The sequence below is a fragment of the Pavona decussata genome, unplaced genomic scaffold, assembly GCF_977016875.1.
Source record: "Pavona decussata unplaced genomic scaffold, jaPavDecu1.1 SCAFFOLD_188, whole genome shotgun sequence".
Taxonomy (NCBI): domain Eukaryota; kingdom Metazoa; phylum Cnidaria; class Anthozoa; order Scleractinia; family Agariciidae; genus Pavona; species Pavona decussata.
In genome coordinates this window covers 499,116-515,000 of record NW_028145597.1, presented here as the reverse complement: position 1 = coordinate 515,000, position 15,885 = coordinate 499,116, and the positions used below count along the sequence as shown (strand labels likewise).

General features: G+C 39.1%; 2 protein-coding genes and 1 long non-coding RNA gene across 5 annotated transcripts; 2 read left to right on the top strand and 1 right to left on the bottom strand.

Annotated features, from left to right (window-relative positions):
* Positions 1-725: 725 nt before the first annotated feature.
* LOC146462441 (uncharacterized) lies at positions 726-11,014 on the top strand. Of its 2 annotated transcripts, XM_085085626.1 has the most exons (8): positions 726-857; positions 1,043-1,211; positions 4,495-4,529; positions 4,935-6,004; positions 7,668-7,783; positions 8,643-8,787; positions 9,250-9,523; positions 10,291-11,014. In XM_085085626.1, exons 2-8 carry the CDS (start codon positions 1,044-1,046, stop codon positions 10,475-10,477), a joined length of 1,995 nt encoding a protein of 664 aa, XP_084941752.1. In that variant the 5' UTR covers positions 726-857; position 1,043; the 3' UTR covers positions 10,478-11,014. The 2 variants fall into 2 exon arrangements, with proteins under 2 accessions (XP_084941752.1, XP_084941753.1); XM_085085627.1 differs by lacking the exon at positions 726-857 and having other exon boundaries at positions 905-1,211; positions 10,291-10,625.
* A 598-nt stretch (positions 11,015-11,612) lies between these two features.
* Positions 11,613-12,009, top strand: LOC146462440 (uncharacterized). The gene is made up of 2 exons (XR_014857136.1): positions 11,613-11,741; positions 11,799-12,009. It is a non-coding gene; the product is annotated as an uncharacterized LOC146462440 (long non-coding RNA).
* Positions 12,010-13,184: 1,175 nt separating this feature from the next.
* On the bottom strand, positions 13,185-15,869 carry LOC146462439 (uncharacterized). Of its 2 annotated transcripts, XM_085085631.1 has the most exons (5): positions 15,651-15,869; positions 15,267-15,291; positions 14,974-15,153; positions 14,388-14,503; positions 13,185-14,156 (listed from the first exon to the last, which is right to left on the bottom strand). In XM_085085631.1, the coding sequence occupies exons 1-5, from the start codon at positions 15,821-15,823 to the stop codon at positions 13,997-13,999; spliced, it is 654 nt and encodes a 217-aa protein (XP_084941757.1). In that variant the 5' UTR covers positions 15,824-15,869; the 3' UTR covers positions 13,185-13,996. The 2 variants fall into 2 exon arrangements, with proteins under 2 accessions (XP_084941757.1, XP_084941756.1); XM_085085630.1 differs by lacking the exon at positions 15,267-15,291 and having other exon boundaries at positions 14,974-15,157; positions 15,630-15,869.
* Between the last annotated feature and the right edge of the window lie 16 nt (positions 15,870-15,885).

The window sequence follows — 15,885 nt, the reverse complement described above, 5'->3', positions numbered from 1 at the left end:
TGGATTAAGTATTTTTGGTTATCTCTTTGATTTTCTTTTCGTCTATACTTCGCCACGAGGAAATCCAAATACAGCATTTACAAAGGAGCCTCCTTCTTTCTGCTTAAGGTCACGAGCGTCGAGCGGAGTCACAAGCTCATCACTGTGCGAAAGGACACAACGGCAGGCTGTACTAGCCCACGTGTAGCCGTACCCACCCCTGAAGGAAAACGTTTTTCTTCGGGGGGTGGCTACGGCTACACGTAGGCTAAGGCCCTACCTGTAGACTCGAAGTATCTTTCATGTTTTCTTAGGCAATGGCAAAAAATACCCGAAAAAGCAACGAGATTGCTTATACTGCAAATTTCCTATTTACCTTGAGCAAGGCAGGAAGGGCTAATTTGAAAAATGGTAGTAATTTGGAAGAAGGTTTATGAAACAGGGTAGACTTGCTCACAAGTCGAGCTTAGAGAGCGCGCAGCGCGAGAAGCTTTGAGAAAGTCTTAATCTCGTACCCAGAGTCTTCAGGCTTTTTGGTCACGGAACAGCCAATCAAAAAAATTGAATTTTTTCGATGTCCCCAGAGTCCTTCCCGGGTAGGTACTTCATATGTGGTAATTATTATGTTTTTTGTCAGCACCTCCGCTGGACAAGGGCAACGAAGGCTCTGCGCAGAACAACGCGCATGATCACGTGCCAGCGGAAGAATAACTAGTGTGGCAGAGCACTCTGGGATATTTCGCTACGGAGAAGACGCCTTGTTTTTTTCGTCCTTCAGGTCGCCGAAAGATGAAATGAAGACAAAATGATAATCTAGCAGCTTCATCTTGTGCCATATCGGATAATTTTTCGTTCGTGGTGAAAGGAAAACCGAAGAGGTACATAAATTTAGCTTTTCTGTAGCTGCAGAATCGAGAAAGCCGTAGTTTGTTTGATATCTATTTTTAGTGCAAGCTCTTCCTTGTGGCGCTACTCGAGCGTGGAAAGCTTACTGAATTGCTGTTGTTTAGGAATTTCTGGTGTAGCTTGGTTTTAACGGTACAAATATAATCTTGCTTCTCAGTATGTCCAAGGACCATCCAGTCAAAGGAGATCAAAACGATCTAATGTTCGCGAAATCGTGCACAGCACAGACAGCCGCGACATGTAAGCTCGCTCAAGGCCGTCGACTACATCGTGTCGTGTCTTCATTAAAACAAGGCGGCCAATCTACCCAGTCTACTAAAGCTGCGGTGAGTGTTCTGTAAGAAACTAATCGAGCCGTAGTTTTTCTGATAATCTGACGAACTAATAGATCTATTTAAAAACAAGTATAGCTAAATCTCTAAACGAATAATCGTACGTTTGTATAGGACGTGAAATACGAGCGCGATAAAATCACATGCACTCTGTACTCAAAAAATCATTCACCATTTCTCTCCATATTTGTTAAAGATATATTATTTAGTTCCATCATTTTGTTTATAGGCTAACAAATATGATATCCCTTTTCAAAATAGCCAGAGAATTGCGATTGCAACTTGTACTTACTGTATAGTAAGGGTGGTAATACACAAGTCAGTGGAAAGCCCTGCGCCCCCATACCCGGGGAATTAGCAGGGGGTTTCACCAGTTTTAGACTGTCACATGCACTCTGTACTCAAAAAATCATTCACCATTTCTCTCCATATTTGTTAAAGATATATTATTTAGTTCCATCATTTTGCTTATAGGCTAACAAATATGATATCCCTTTTCAAAATAGCCAGAGAATCGCGATTGCAACTTGTACTTACTGTATAGTAAGGGTGGTAATACACAAGTCAGTGGAAAGCCCTGCGCCCCCATACCCGGGGAATTAGCAGGGGGTTTCACCAGTTTTAGACTGTCACTTTTGCCATGGTGTGTGGGGTTTAGATAACATTAGACGCAAGCATGGGTGATCAGGGACCTTTAGCAGGGCTTAGACTGTGATTCGCCTTTGACGCCATCTTGAATAGGCACACAAAGAACACTGAGAGAGCCTACTGTAATTCATGAGATGTTTTATTTTCCTTGCCTTAGTTTCAAAATTTGTTACCAATGGAGGGTTATTTGCAAAATGTAGCTGGATTAATTGAAGCCATAAAATTTCGGTTCTACAACTGTAAGTCATTTCTCTAGTGAAATTTGTATAGCTTTTTGAGAATAAAATAATTGTTCTGATAGTGAACTGTTATAGTCAATTGAGTGTACTTTACATAATAACATTGGGTATGCTTATGCATAGACGGGAAATAACTGGAATATTGTTCAAGGCTTATTGTCAGATTTAGTAGTGTGTCAAATGCATCTTTGGGCTTTTTTCATTGCAATTTTAATGGCTTTGACACCAAGGGAACTGGTATTAACTATTGCTATTTTCAGGGCTACAGTACCGCTTGAAACTATTGGACCATTTGCACGCGGTAAAACCTCGTCTTTGCCAAACGTGATTGCCGCGAATTCACCGCAGTGAGACAAAAACCGCAACCGCGGCAAAGACGAAAGCAACCTAAAGCCGCAGTGAATCAGACGCAGCAATGCCTCTGTAAAAATACAATAATGACTAATTACTATTGTCAGGGTATTGTCAAACATTATCTCACCTTTCATCCTAAAGAAGCCCTCAAACAAAAGAATTGTAAAGACTCACCGAATCGGAAACTGAACGACCGATAACAATTCGTTTGGCAGACTGACAAAAGTTTCTTTTTCTGCATTTGGGAGATGTTTAGTTTTTGTCACGCTCCAGGCAATAATCACAGAGAAAAAGACACAGTTTCAGTTTAATTCTTGCTGTTTACGCCACATAGTCAAGAAAGATATTCTAATCATTTGATAAACCTCCTGATGTAAAGTGCGCAGCAAAGTAGATAAGAATATTTTACCCTTCAATCGAAATAGCGACGTTGAATTCAAAATATGCAATTGGATTTCATTACGGACACGGAGAAAAACAAAGTGAAAATCCCTCCAACTATATTGCCAATGTCATCCGGATTCGAAAAACTAAAACTTCGTAATAGATTTGATTCGGTATCGAGTGTGAGCAATAAGATCGATTCACTTGGAACAAAGACAAACGCGGAAAATTACCGCAACGCTTAACATATTTCTATTAATATTTACTTTGGATAAAACGAACACAGCAACTTTAGCAAAAGTGAAAAGCCCCTTCCGATGTTTTAAAACGTTTAGAGAAGCTGTCGTTTGGACATAGAAAGGACCATGCCATGATGAAAGCACCGGGAAGATTTCAGTCACGTGCCAGGCAACCAAATTCCTTCACGTGTATAAAGTTTCATTCAGCAACAACGCAACGCGAAGAAAAAATTATGATAAGTTAATTTACGGCAGTTCTTGGAAGGAAACCTGGACACTTGCAGTTCGTTATTCAGCCACAACGAGAGTGGTAGTGCCTTTTCACTTATGCCCAACTAGTCCCATTGTAATTCCTTCAAAAAGACCGGGAAGCGCTCTCTTCTTTCGTCGACTAGCATTCGAGCTTTCACTGACCTTTGCGTTGCTTTGCGTATCGAAAGGAATTGTGCGAGTGAAGTTTAATGAATTGTTTTGCGCGTTAAGCAAATAACTTTTGGCATAATCGGAAATATTATTACATTTACCAGTTCAATTCACGAGTTCGCTCACAGAGCGCTTTGACTATTTCCCTTGAGAGCGAGTGCGCTTCTGTGAAATTTATCACACCTAAAACCCGACAGTTCGCTTATTGTCCTCGAAGAACATGAAAACAAAGTGAACAATAGCCTATTCAAACCCAACTGCGGCCTGCCCTTCACCGCGGCTTAAGTCAACTGGAAAAAACCTAGGATAAACCGGGGTTTTCATTGCCTCGACCGAGGCAAAATCGCGGCAAATGGTCCAATAGTTTCAGGCGGTACTGTATGCTAAACCCTGTGATTAATATTATTATTTTTGGAGAGATTATAAAGTTTGAAACGCCAGTTCTGTAACTCAAGGTAGATTATTGTTTAACTTACAGTTTTTGCTGGATTAGAAATGAACAGCATTGTTGATTTTCATATTTGTCAAAGTTTAGTTTGAGGCAAAAATTCTTGAAATATTTTAAATTTGCTCTACATTGTGCATTTGTGCGGGGAGCAAAAGTGAGCTTTTGACATATGAACTTGCCCCATATAGCAGTGAATTTGCTTCATTTAGAAGGCGGGCCTGGGCTAATGCCTTACTATTCCCCAGGTATGGGGTGCGGGGCTTATGCACCACTCTTGATTCAAGAAAAAATATAGGTCACATTTTAGCTTTAATCTGTGAATAGATGGCCTAGTATGGCACATGATCAGCTTATCTTTAAGCAAGGGGATTGCAAAATGCCATAAAAAATATGGATATGTTGTGATTTGTGGGAAAGCAATAATTTGCAACTCTCCTCTTGGCCTTACATGTATATTAATTAACATGACATATTAAGTAACTTAATCATCTAGCAGGGACCTAAAGGATTTTGGATAATGACTTTCGATATCTCTATTGCAGGAGGATCTTGAACAAACTGGTGTATCTGCTAAAAGGTAAGTTGATGGGTGAATATGCATTTTAGAGAGAATGAAAAAGTTCTGGAACAGAAAACATTATATAAATATGATCACTATAGCACCCAATTAGCACGGAATTTGAATTTGGCCTATTGAGTCATTTCTTTGTATGAGATATTGACATCTTCTGTTGCAGTATCCATGGTTATTTTCTCTTAAATCTGGTCACTCGTGGTGCAGGCAAATCATCTTCTTTAATAAATTAATTATGTGTGCAATGCACTTTGGACCAAATTTAATTTCATAGACTGTAGCTGCATTTAATTGTGGCCAAGACTTGTTTCCAAGTGTAAAGGTCAAGCTGAAGTGAATGTTTCCTTTAGTTTGTGAGCCTTCAAATTTTGCAGAACTTGATTCCAATGGTATGCTATTGTTTCACAGCAAAACAGGTCGCAAGGGATCTCCAACTAAGATAACGTCTGCTACTATTAAAGAACTCTATGGTTTTACATTGAGGAAAAGGAAACGACAAACAGATGTAACAAGTGCCGATGTTGAAGTCACTGTTGTGGGTCTATCATCAGAAGCACAGAATGCAGCAGTTGTACATGACAGTACCATGGAGTTCTGCAATGAACTTCCAAGCCCTGAGGTTGCACCAGGCCCTCAGATACAAGGGCCTATTCTACTGAATTTGGATTCTCAGGGTAACTCAACACAATTGCCAGTCATCCCTCCCCATGCACTGGCACTATCTGGTGGAGCTCAACCCGCCCTTGTGTTTTTCGTAGGATCATCTACTGCACCCGTTACAGGAGAGGCCGCAGCTGTTCCTAATATCAGCAGTTCTGCTGCATCTTTTGCAAATGCATTATTCTTCACACAGCCTGTAACTTTGAATGTTCTTCCCCAAGAAACACCTAGCGGTGGTGGAGTGATCGAGAAAGCCATGGAACTTGCAAACTTCCAAGTAAGTCCTGCAGCAAGTGGCAATCATCAACCTTCTCAGACTTCATCAGGGTTGATGGTTTCCAAGAACACTTTTGTCCCTCCTAATGCCAACTGCATTTTGCAGCCGGGTACACCACAAGGTACTTTGTCAACAGAGCATTCGTTTAGCACACTACCTCACACTCCTCAGAACGTAGTGATCACACATTCAGTAGCAACTGGAGAGAATGTTCCTATTGACAACGTCTCTCAGTCAATCACAGTGCAGACATCACAGGTAGCACAAACTCCAAGCCCTGCAGGCTTGCATACTTTTGTAGAAGGATCAAAGACAGGGATCACTGACACAGACATGGCTAGTGCTGCAGAGACAGATAATTTCCAAGAATCTCCGAAACTGATTTACAAGAGAAAGGGTATGCAAATCAGAGAGGTGATGACTCAGACAGGGGGAGATCCAGAAGTTTTGATCCTATGTGAAAGAAAGCTGGAGTGTGGAGAGGAGTTTATGGAAGAGTCAGTAGACAATGCAGACACACAGAGAACTGGAAAGAAACCAGGTTTGTTTGTTTTTTTTTTTTTCTTTTTGACCATTTACAGCTCTGCAGTATATGTGCTGTACTGTCTTGAAGCTGAGATGTCCCTTATTGGATTTGGTGAGACATGCAATAGGCAGGTTTATTTGCAGACTGTTTAACTCCTGCCTTCTGCACACTCCACTATAACAGACAGCATTTAAAAACAGTTGCAAAAGTTTTCAAAAAGTAATGGACTCTCACTATAGCAGTGTTAACCCTAAAACTAAAGTCCCAATATCAACATACAGTGTAGATCTATATTCTCCTCATGTTTATCCATATTTTCCTTATGACATCGGTTGGGAGAATGTGCCTAAGCATCAAGACATGTTCTCCTTGATGATCATTCCCTTTATCCTTCTATGTATGTTTGATAGTGATATTCTAAGAAGAAATTATAATTATTATGTGGTCACTGTAGTGGATGGTTAATGTGTACATGTTGTAGGTTAAAATGATTTCAACCTAGGTTGATTTGTATTTTCCTTTGTTCAAGATGTAAATTACCCAATCTTAACAAAGGAAAATACAAATCAACCTAGGTTGAATTCATTTTAACCTACAACATATGTACCCTATTTTGACCCAACATAGCCGACAATTTTTGGCCTCCACTCATAAAGCAGATCAGTATACAAATTATGTAAAACATTGTGCAGGTGCAGTGACCAAAATAAAAACTTAATTGCCTGTCTCATTATGTTATGAGCTGCATGTTCAAATACAGTAAAAACCCCTTGAACCCCAATATCACAAACATGAACAACAAAACATTAACCTTTTGTGATCATTTCCTTATACTTCATGATGATGGAGTAATTATGTACATGTAAGGAGAGATTACATGCATGCTGGCCACTATTGTAAAAAATAGGATAAAAGAGTTCACTTTATCATTGATTATTATTGTCCCCCACCCTACTATAATGGACTCTCACTGTTTGCGACCCCAAAACATGGTCCCAGGGGTGTCCCCTATTTATAAATATCCAAAAATGTGGTACCAGAAGTGTTCTTTATTTAGGATCCCAAATCATGGTCCCAGAAGTGAACACTATTTAGGACCCAAAAACATGGTCCCAGGGGTGTCCCTATTTATAATCCAAAAATGTGGTACCAGAAGTGTCCTTTATTTAGGATTCCAAAACATGGTCCCAGAAGTGTGCACTATTTAGGACCCAGTAACATGGTCCCAGGGGTGTCCCCTACATGTATTTTAAATCCAAAAACATGGTACCAGAAGTGTCCACTATTTGTTACCCAAAAACATGGTCCCAGAACTGTGCACTATTTGGGACCCAAAAACATTGTCTCAGGGGTGTCCTCTTTATCAGGAATTGACTATTATTTAGTACCCCTCAAGCTGCGGGTAATATTCACGGCTGAAAGATTGTCTGAAAAATGAACAGTTTGCTTCTTCTGTTCAGGGCAATCTTTCAGCTGAGGGCATTGCCATCCAAATTACCAGCCACAGGAAGGAGTTTATTTATTTTATAATTTCTTGCTTTGTTGTTATCTTGTTGAAAAATCAAATGCCAGTTGTCAAAATAGACAACAGTTATGAGTCATTATTATTTTGTTGACTGTTGTCCGAGTTGCCCAGTGTATACATTGTAAGACCTGCTAAATGTTGTTGCTTTTAAAGGGACGTTGAGAGAGAGACGGTTTGGGTGCGACAAATGTGAAAAGAAGTTTTTCACTAATAATGATCTGAGACGCCACCAGACAAGTCACCAAGATGCACGGCCATTCATTTGTGAGGTAATCACAGGATACAATGATAATACTTATAATGAAAATATTTAATGAATGATTTACTTAGCTGTTCTAAAGGAATAGTTTCATGCAATTGGAGTTCAGTTGGTGAGTCATTCTCCTATAAATTCATTTGAAGGAAGAAAAACAGCAAGAGTGTGAAATTATTGGTAGGGTTGGACAAACAATGTCATTACAGTATGGTCACCCACGCACTGGCCAAAATGCAAGCCTGGGTTACAGCTAACTGTACATCTGAGTAGCCAGTTACATGTATAAATTCCTGACAGAAGCAAGAATTACATCTTTCAAATGGTCCCCCAAAATTTCCCATTGTGAAGTTCCTAGAGGGACTGGGTCCTAGTTTACACATTGTTCAAATTGTGTCATGTAAAGAAATGAACCCCATTGCCGAAGATCACATAAAAATTAGTAAGTTCACCAAGTTTTGTCATGTTTCATTGCATAGACTCCATATGCCCAGACTCCATACAAATGTCTCTAATTCTAAGATGGAGGCCCCAAGAACATACAAAGTCTCTAATTTTTCCAATGACCGTTTGAAAGCAATCCAATAACAATCTAATGACAGAGCTTCAGACTTGGTAAACTGACTTATTTAAATGTGATCTTTCATGATTAAATGAAAATTTAAAAACTCTTTCCTAGTCTCCATCTGAACTCCAGAATGGACAATAGTCATAGACAACATGAAACCCAAAAACACCACTCCTTCTCATCAATCATGCCCAGTTGACGTTTACCCCTAAGCTGCTAAAAGGATTGTCCAGTATCTCAATGTTTCTCGTTGCTTTTGAGCAAGTCTTTGTTGAAAAATGTGGCTGCATGTATCTTTTCCTTGTAGGAGTGTCAGAAAGGTTTTAGAACCTCTAGTGAACTTAACATCCACAAGGCCATTCACGTGCAAGTCAAGCAGTACAAGTGTGAATTCTGTGGCAAAGAGTTCAGAACCAAGGGCTGCATCAAGTCGCACATCAAGTATCATATTGGTATGTTATGATGTAAACATTTTCTGTCGTAGACTCTATTTGTGTTTAAGGGGTTAGTTTCTAAAGAAACTGTGGTGCAGTGTCAGTGGGGAGTGGAAACAAATGTTTGGTTTTTTAACAGATTTGATAAATAAAGGTACACTGTAAATTGGCCACCATAAAAAGATTCAAGTGCTGATGTTTCGAGTGAGAGAACAAAGAACTCTTATTCATTGGAAGTGTAAAACTGAAAGATGCAAGAATAGTTTATCTATCTAGCCTTTCATGGGATTTTCTCTAACGAAGGTCTAACGCTCAAAATGTCAGCACTCTACTCTCTTTATGGCAGCCAATTTACCTATATTTATCAACTCCATTAATAAACCAAACATCTATTGTGTTTGCTGCTTGTAACAAGTGAGTATTCGCACTACATTTTAGTTTGGGTAACTTTTTAGTTCATGGCCCCATTTTATTCAACAGGGGACAAACGACACAAGTGTACACAGTGTGACCGGGCATTTGTTAAAAGTGCAGACCTCAAACGCCACATGGCAGGGCACAAGAATGAAAAGAAGTTTGTGTGTGACGACTGTGGTTCAGCATTCACACGTCGAGACAACTTGAAAGCACACAGACTGCTTCATACTCGGGAGTCAGTGGTTACATGCGATTTGTGTTCCAAGGAGTTCATCAATGCAGTCTACCTGAAAAGACACATGCACATTCACAAACAAGCCAAGAAGAAACCTTATGAGTAAGTAAAGGTTGTCAGCTTTGTACCTGTAGTTTGTATACAGTAACATAATACTTTTTGGACACCTTACTTTTGTAAAAACCTGGGCCCAGTTGTTCAAAGAGCGGATAACTTTATCCAGTGGATAAGTCACTATCCAGCGGATAAAGCGTATTTGTTGTTCAGGAGTACTTTTTATCCACTGGACAGCGATTTTTTCCACTGTCTAAAGCTATTCGCTCTTTGAACAACTGGGGCCTGCACTGACAATGTGGTGAACGTTTTAAAGAATGGAAGTGGGTTCTCAATCATACCATTACAACTGAATAACTATAAAGCTAACATTTGTGCTATTTTTAAGAACAAGATTGAACCCACTCTAGGGTGGGGGGACAGTGGGCACACTCCCTCTTGTAGAGGGGGGGGGGGGTGGGGATCAGTTGAAGCAGACTTTCCATACCTTGTACTCCCAGTTCCTCTCTCCCCTCCTTTGTTGGCTCCCTCCTTTGCGCACTCTGTTAAATTTTTGGTTGCAAAATAATATGCCATTTTGCAATTTGTTTTTTTTTTCTTTTTCTCCTGCTTCCCTCCTTGCTTACTTGTGTAGTGGTTGTCACATTGGGCTTTCAGACTTTCGGTCAGAAGTTCACAGGGCTGGTGGCTTTTAGCTTAGTGTCTGCATTGTCATCTTGTTTTGACAACTACAGCTGTAACTGTATTTCACATTTTTGACAGCAACTCAAGTAAGTGATTGGTTACCTATTTGAATTTGTTGTGTCATTTTCTAGATGCCAGTGGTGTCCAAAGACATATGAGCAGCTGGAAGGACTGAGGCGGCACATCCGTCAACACGTAGGCGATGAAAAGTTTGTGTGTAAAGACTGCGGGAAGAAGTTTATCACCAGCATCCAACTCAAACGACATCTGTGGCTCTCACATGACCAAGACAGTCCATACAGACGGTCCATTCTGTAATATACAATGCCAAGATTGTGCATTGTGGAGAGAATATAGGGTGAACTCTTGTTTGCTTGAAACAAGATTTGTCCGTCGAAAGACTGGTTTACAAAAAATTAATATAAGAGTAGTCTGAGTATAGTTGTCAAAGTTCTTAGCCATCTTTGTTGTCAGTGGAAGTAGAATGTGAACTAATTTTAGATCATTGGTTGCCAAGAAACCAGGTGACAGCTGTCAGTCATTGACATGCATGTAGGCTGCAACAGCTTCCTACAGTGGTAGTGCTGGTCACTAATATTGAAAAAGGGCATACAGTGTACCAGTGATTTTTTTCCCTTGAAATCTCTTCATTTTTGGTATCCAGAGTTATTTTCATATACCTAATTTGTTGTAGGAAGCAAAACCATCATTTCAAGGAATTTGACTGCAGTCACAGTTACCACAACTTGACTGAGACCAGATTAAAACAAGATGTCATTAAGGTGGTTGCTTAAGGGCCAAAGATTGTACATATTAGGATTTCAAAATACAGTAAGCTGTTATTAGGGCTAATTGGAACAGGATTACAGTGCAAGGGTGGCTTGTTCTTCTCCGAGTAGTCACTCGAAAGAGATATTTATGTTACAATACATGTACCATAGATTACCTTTTCTGTTAGCATCGGTTATAATAATAATAACTGATCTGGAGCTTTGTGACAGCTGAGGCTATGACAGGGTTTGTTCGTAATAATTAGAGTCTGGAATTCGTGAAAAAGTGTGGAAATCTCCAAACTAGAAAAAGAATATTGTAGTAAGTGATGACAAAGTGTGCAAAAACGGAAAAAATTCTGGAGTTTTTCATAACTGAAATAAGTGTTGTTAAGTAAGGTTAAGTGCTACATGAAGGTGAGATCTTTGTCAGCTACATGTTGTTAAATAATTAGATTTAAATTTCGTCTTAGCCAAAATGTTTTTTTGCAGAATCATGAGTCAGAACTCTCTACCCTACTTCCTGACATTACTCGCCTTTGTGTCACTTGGCTCATAATCTTGAGTCAGGAAAAAGAAAATAATGGTTTGGAAAAAGTCTTGAATTTTGCATACATGTACATACTGTAAAATATGTACGAACCCTTTCACAGCTCTTCTTTGTTGTGGGGGTATGCATTAATTTCCTCAGTACAGTCAACTCTTGCCTTACGCACACCTTGCTATTACGGACACCCTGATAATACAGACAGCAGCGTCTGCGAAATCCCCAGCAAAAATAAATTACAGATTTTTGACTGACATAAATTTCTGTTATTACAGACTCTCACAGTTAAGGACTTTATTAAAGTCGAGCGTCTGAGATAAAGGGAGTTGACGGTAAATGTTTTATGTACAGCACTTTACGGAGGTCACAAATTCATAGAATTTTCTTTGATGTTTGCATTATGAGTTCAGTTTTGTACAGTTGCATGGAAAAAAGTATTTTCTTAGGTAGGAATGAGAAGGGTAGAAATTTAGGGTTTACTTTTAAGTGCATCATTGTGCGGTTACTGCAAATTAAAACACAGGCTGCCCGGCTGATGAACACCTTGCATAGTCTCCAAAGGGGTTTATACTTGGCTTTAAGAAGACAATTACCAGTACTCCTAATAACTGCAAATCAAGGCATTCCAAGTGATATCAAAAACAGTTTAATAGCAAATAAAGACAAATTTAAGGAAGAAACATCTGTGTCATTTCATTATATTTGTTTAATTTTATATTAATTTTATATTTATTTATGACTCCACAATTTTAAAACATTTTTTTTAGATCCTTTTACTTGTCTCTCGCCTGACATGAAAACCAACTGAAGTTAACACATTAACTTTGAGAACTTGGTAATTGTCAAGACGACAGCGGGGGGCTAACAATAATTATTTCATTAAGACCCAATAGCAACTGCATATTCTACACATACAATCACTTATCCCATGCCATAAAGAATACAGCAAATCAGAAAGCTAGAAACCTGTTGCATATTCTGTGGTATGCAACAGGTAGTATTCCACAAAAGAATCCCGGCGTTCCTCGCGCCCTACAATTTGTTTCTCGTCGAAAGGTCGATTGAAGAGCCTGCGACAGGTCAAAATTTTCATTCAGAGAAAATAACTGTCAACAACTAAAAAATGGAAGAAGAATACCCCAGTTTTGACGTTAATTTTGATTTCCTGGAATCAGACGTCGAACAGGAAAGTTAATTCAATGAGTGGCATGGGATAAATTAGCTAGCAGTGCTTTCTCCTGGTATACCGTGAATATCCCTCTCGTGACTTGATTTTTCTTTGTATACACACTCGCCTAAAGGCTCTTGTGTATACCAAGAAAAATCAAGTCACATGTGGGATATTTCACGGTATACCACTCAAAAGCACTGCACAACTTGTATGTATACATTTCTTATGGTTTTGTTGTACTAGCTAAGAGGATTTGTGTAAATATCAAAATACTTTATCTTGCTTGGTCTTTTATTATTCCACCAGAGTGCATTGGATATCATATAAGATGATACATCCAATGAGGCGCGTAGTGCTCAGTTGGCTATAATCAGCTCATATCCAACAAGCATGAGTGGAATAATAATGATAATAATAATAATAATAATAATTATTATTATTATTATATTATTATTATTATTATTATTATTATTATTATTATTATTATTATTATTATTATTATTATTGTTTTATTATTAAAAACAAAGAAATATTGCCAGATCTTGCTGATTTCACTTTGCTAGAACAACCATCACTATAATTTTCTCAGGTATGGTATAATGACTCATATACCAAGGCCACTGAACCAATCAAATGCCTGGAATTGTATTATACAATGATCCAGCTTTTAAAAATTTTCTTTATCCTCCAGATTCCAGTTGTTCAAAGAAAGGGTAAGTCTATTCAGCGGATAAGTCGCTATCCGGGGGATAAAATGTATGGATTGGAGTACATGTTCTCCGCTGGATAGCGATTTATCCACTGGATAGAGTTATCCACTCTTTGAACAACTGGGACCAGACCTGTATGTTTGATTAAGTTGTGATGTCATTAGGTGACATGCTTACTACTAGGGCTTGAAGGCTATCTCTCTTGCTTTTCTGACGATTATTTTAGTACCTATTGGAATAGCTTTTCCAAGTACTGTGTAGTGTAACAAGTTGCTGTAACTTGTCCCACGATGCTGTAGTTAACTAATTTGTCACCCACTACAAAAGAACTTGCAGGAAACAATGCCTAGTGTAACGCTGCCCTGAGCCTATGCATGCAGTCAGTCATAATCTCAGCCACATACAAACATGATTCAACTCTTCTTAGTAGCAGTCAGTTGAGCATGGTTGCAAAGGTGTCCACTTGCAGAAGCTCTGACTTTGTCTCACTCGCCTTTGGATCACTATACACGTCTGGCTCTCTCCGCGGAGACCAAGAGGTCAAGACTTATCTTTCGGTTCAGTGATTTACTTGGACAATAGGAGCAGACAAGACTTCAAAAACTGAGAAGGCCTGAAACCTGAAACTCATTTGACATGTCAGCTCTCTTTGGGTTCACTTGCATTTTCTGAGGAGCTGTTGGCATGCTTGGCCGTTTGAAGAAGGTGTTCCATTTCTGCTTCATACTCTGCAGTATTATCTTTTATGAAAACCAGCTGTGGAAAGCGAACTAAGGAAGAGTAGGCTGGTAGCAGCCTCCTGAAGAGAGCAAAAGGAGATTAGTTAGTCCCTTAGTTCATTCTGTTTTTAAAACCAATGTGTGTGATCGCAAGTTACTTATAATAATTAAAAGATGGTGATAACAAGAGAGATGTACGAAGTGTGGGAGAGGTTTCAAAAGACTGTACAGTCACATAGTGGTTTGGAATTAGTGGACGTATGAAAAGGTCACTGTCCTTGATTAATATTTTCAACAAAAGTGACAATTACCTGATGTAATCTGTGTTTTTCTCCAACATATTCTGAATTCTTTCTTGGTCACCTTTCATATCATCTGGAACAGTCCAGTATATGGTAGCAAGTTGAAGGTTTGGAGTTGCTCTGACCTATGTGATCAGGAACCAGCAAAATGTTAGCAGGGCCTTGTACTTTATTCCCAAGGAGAGGGGAGCAGGGGGGGGGGGGACTCCCATACAAAGTTTACAAGGGAGAAATTTTGATAGGAACTGTAAAAGTGCCATAATCCCAATGCCTGCAGGTTTTCTACCTACGTGATGTGCTTATTGTGGGAAGCCACGAAAACGAAAAACATTGTGAGCAGGAAAGAAAAACAAACAAGAAGAGACTTCCCCAGTCTACTTGCTTTAGAACTTGCTTGCATTGCAATTTCTCTTTATGTTGCTCACTGCCATCTGAATGCCTGGAACAGGCTACCCTTGCCCCAGACCCCATCCTTTGCCCATCATTTCTTTTGTCTCAGATCCTGTACATTCTTTTGTTTTCTTCAATATTATAGGGAGGCCATAAGACCCCTCCCCAAGACACACTGCTGGTCTCAGTCTAAAGTATTTTTCACCTGTGTTATCTCCAGCTGATAATCCCTGAGTGCCGAGTCCAGTTCAGGACCATTGAGAATGTTGGTAATTCCCTCAAGAATTGCACCAGAAAGAACACGTTGTCTGGCAGTAACTGGGATATCTGAAACATCTTCTCTTAGGGGATCTAACTGGAAGACTTGTGATTGCCTTAGAGAAGTCTGTCTCAGATTTAAAAGGAAAGAGATGATCAGAGATGTAAAGATCCATGTGTTTGTATCACTGAGAATAAAATGATAAGATAACAACATGAAAATGGCAAGTTTTAACAAACCTTGCTTGCATTGGCTGTATTCTTTCTGAAATAAAAATGACAAACAAATTAACAAATTTCTCCTTTCCATTGCCATAAGCACCAGTTATTTGAATCAACTAAGTAGTCGATAAATAATTTCATTCCATTTCTAAGTCATCTGAATCACCTATCAAAGCAATGCAACGTAACAATACCTAGCCCCAGTGCTGTCAGCTTAAATACTTGTATTCAGTCCTTTTTCAGATATTTTAAAAACCAACTTAATGTGAAATTAATACTTTTAATGACCAAGATAATGCCAGTGTGGATGAAGAACTTACTTGAGTCTCACAAGGAAAAGGAAGGAAATTAAAAGAAAACTAGGAATGACCATACAGGTACAACCACATGAATTGAACAGACCTGGATTTTTTCTTTTTTGGGGCGATGGAAAACTTGTCACCATAATTCCGTGTGATTTGTGCACAAAATATCCTTTGAGGAATAAGCTGGATCCCAGGGCTCTTCACGTTGATCGTAGGCAAGGTGTTAATTGCAAAGTAGACTAATTTTCTTGTCCTTGAAGACAAACTCATCACTTTTCACTTGGGAGAAATAAGTAAGTGCTACTGCAAAACATACTACTTTGTAGCCTCGC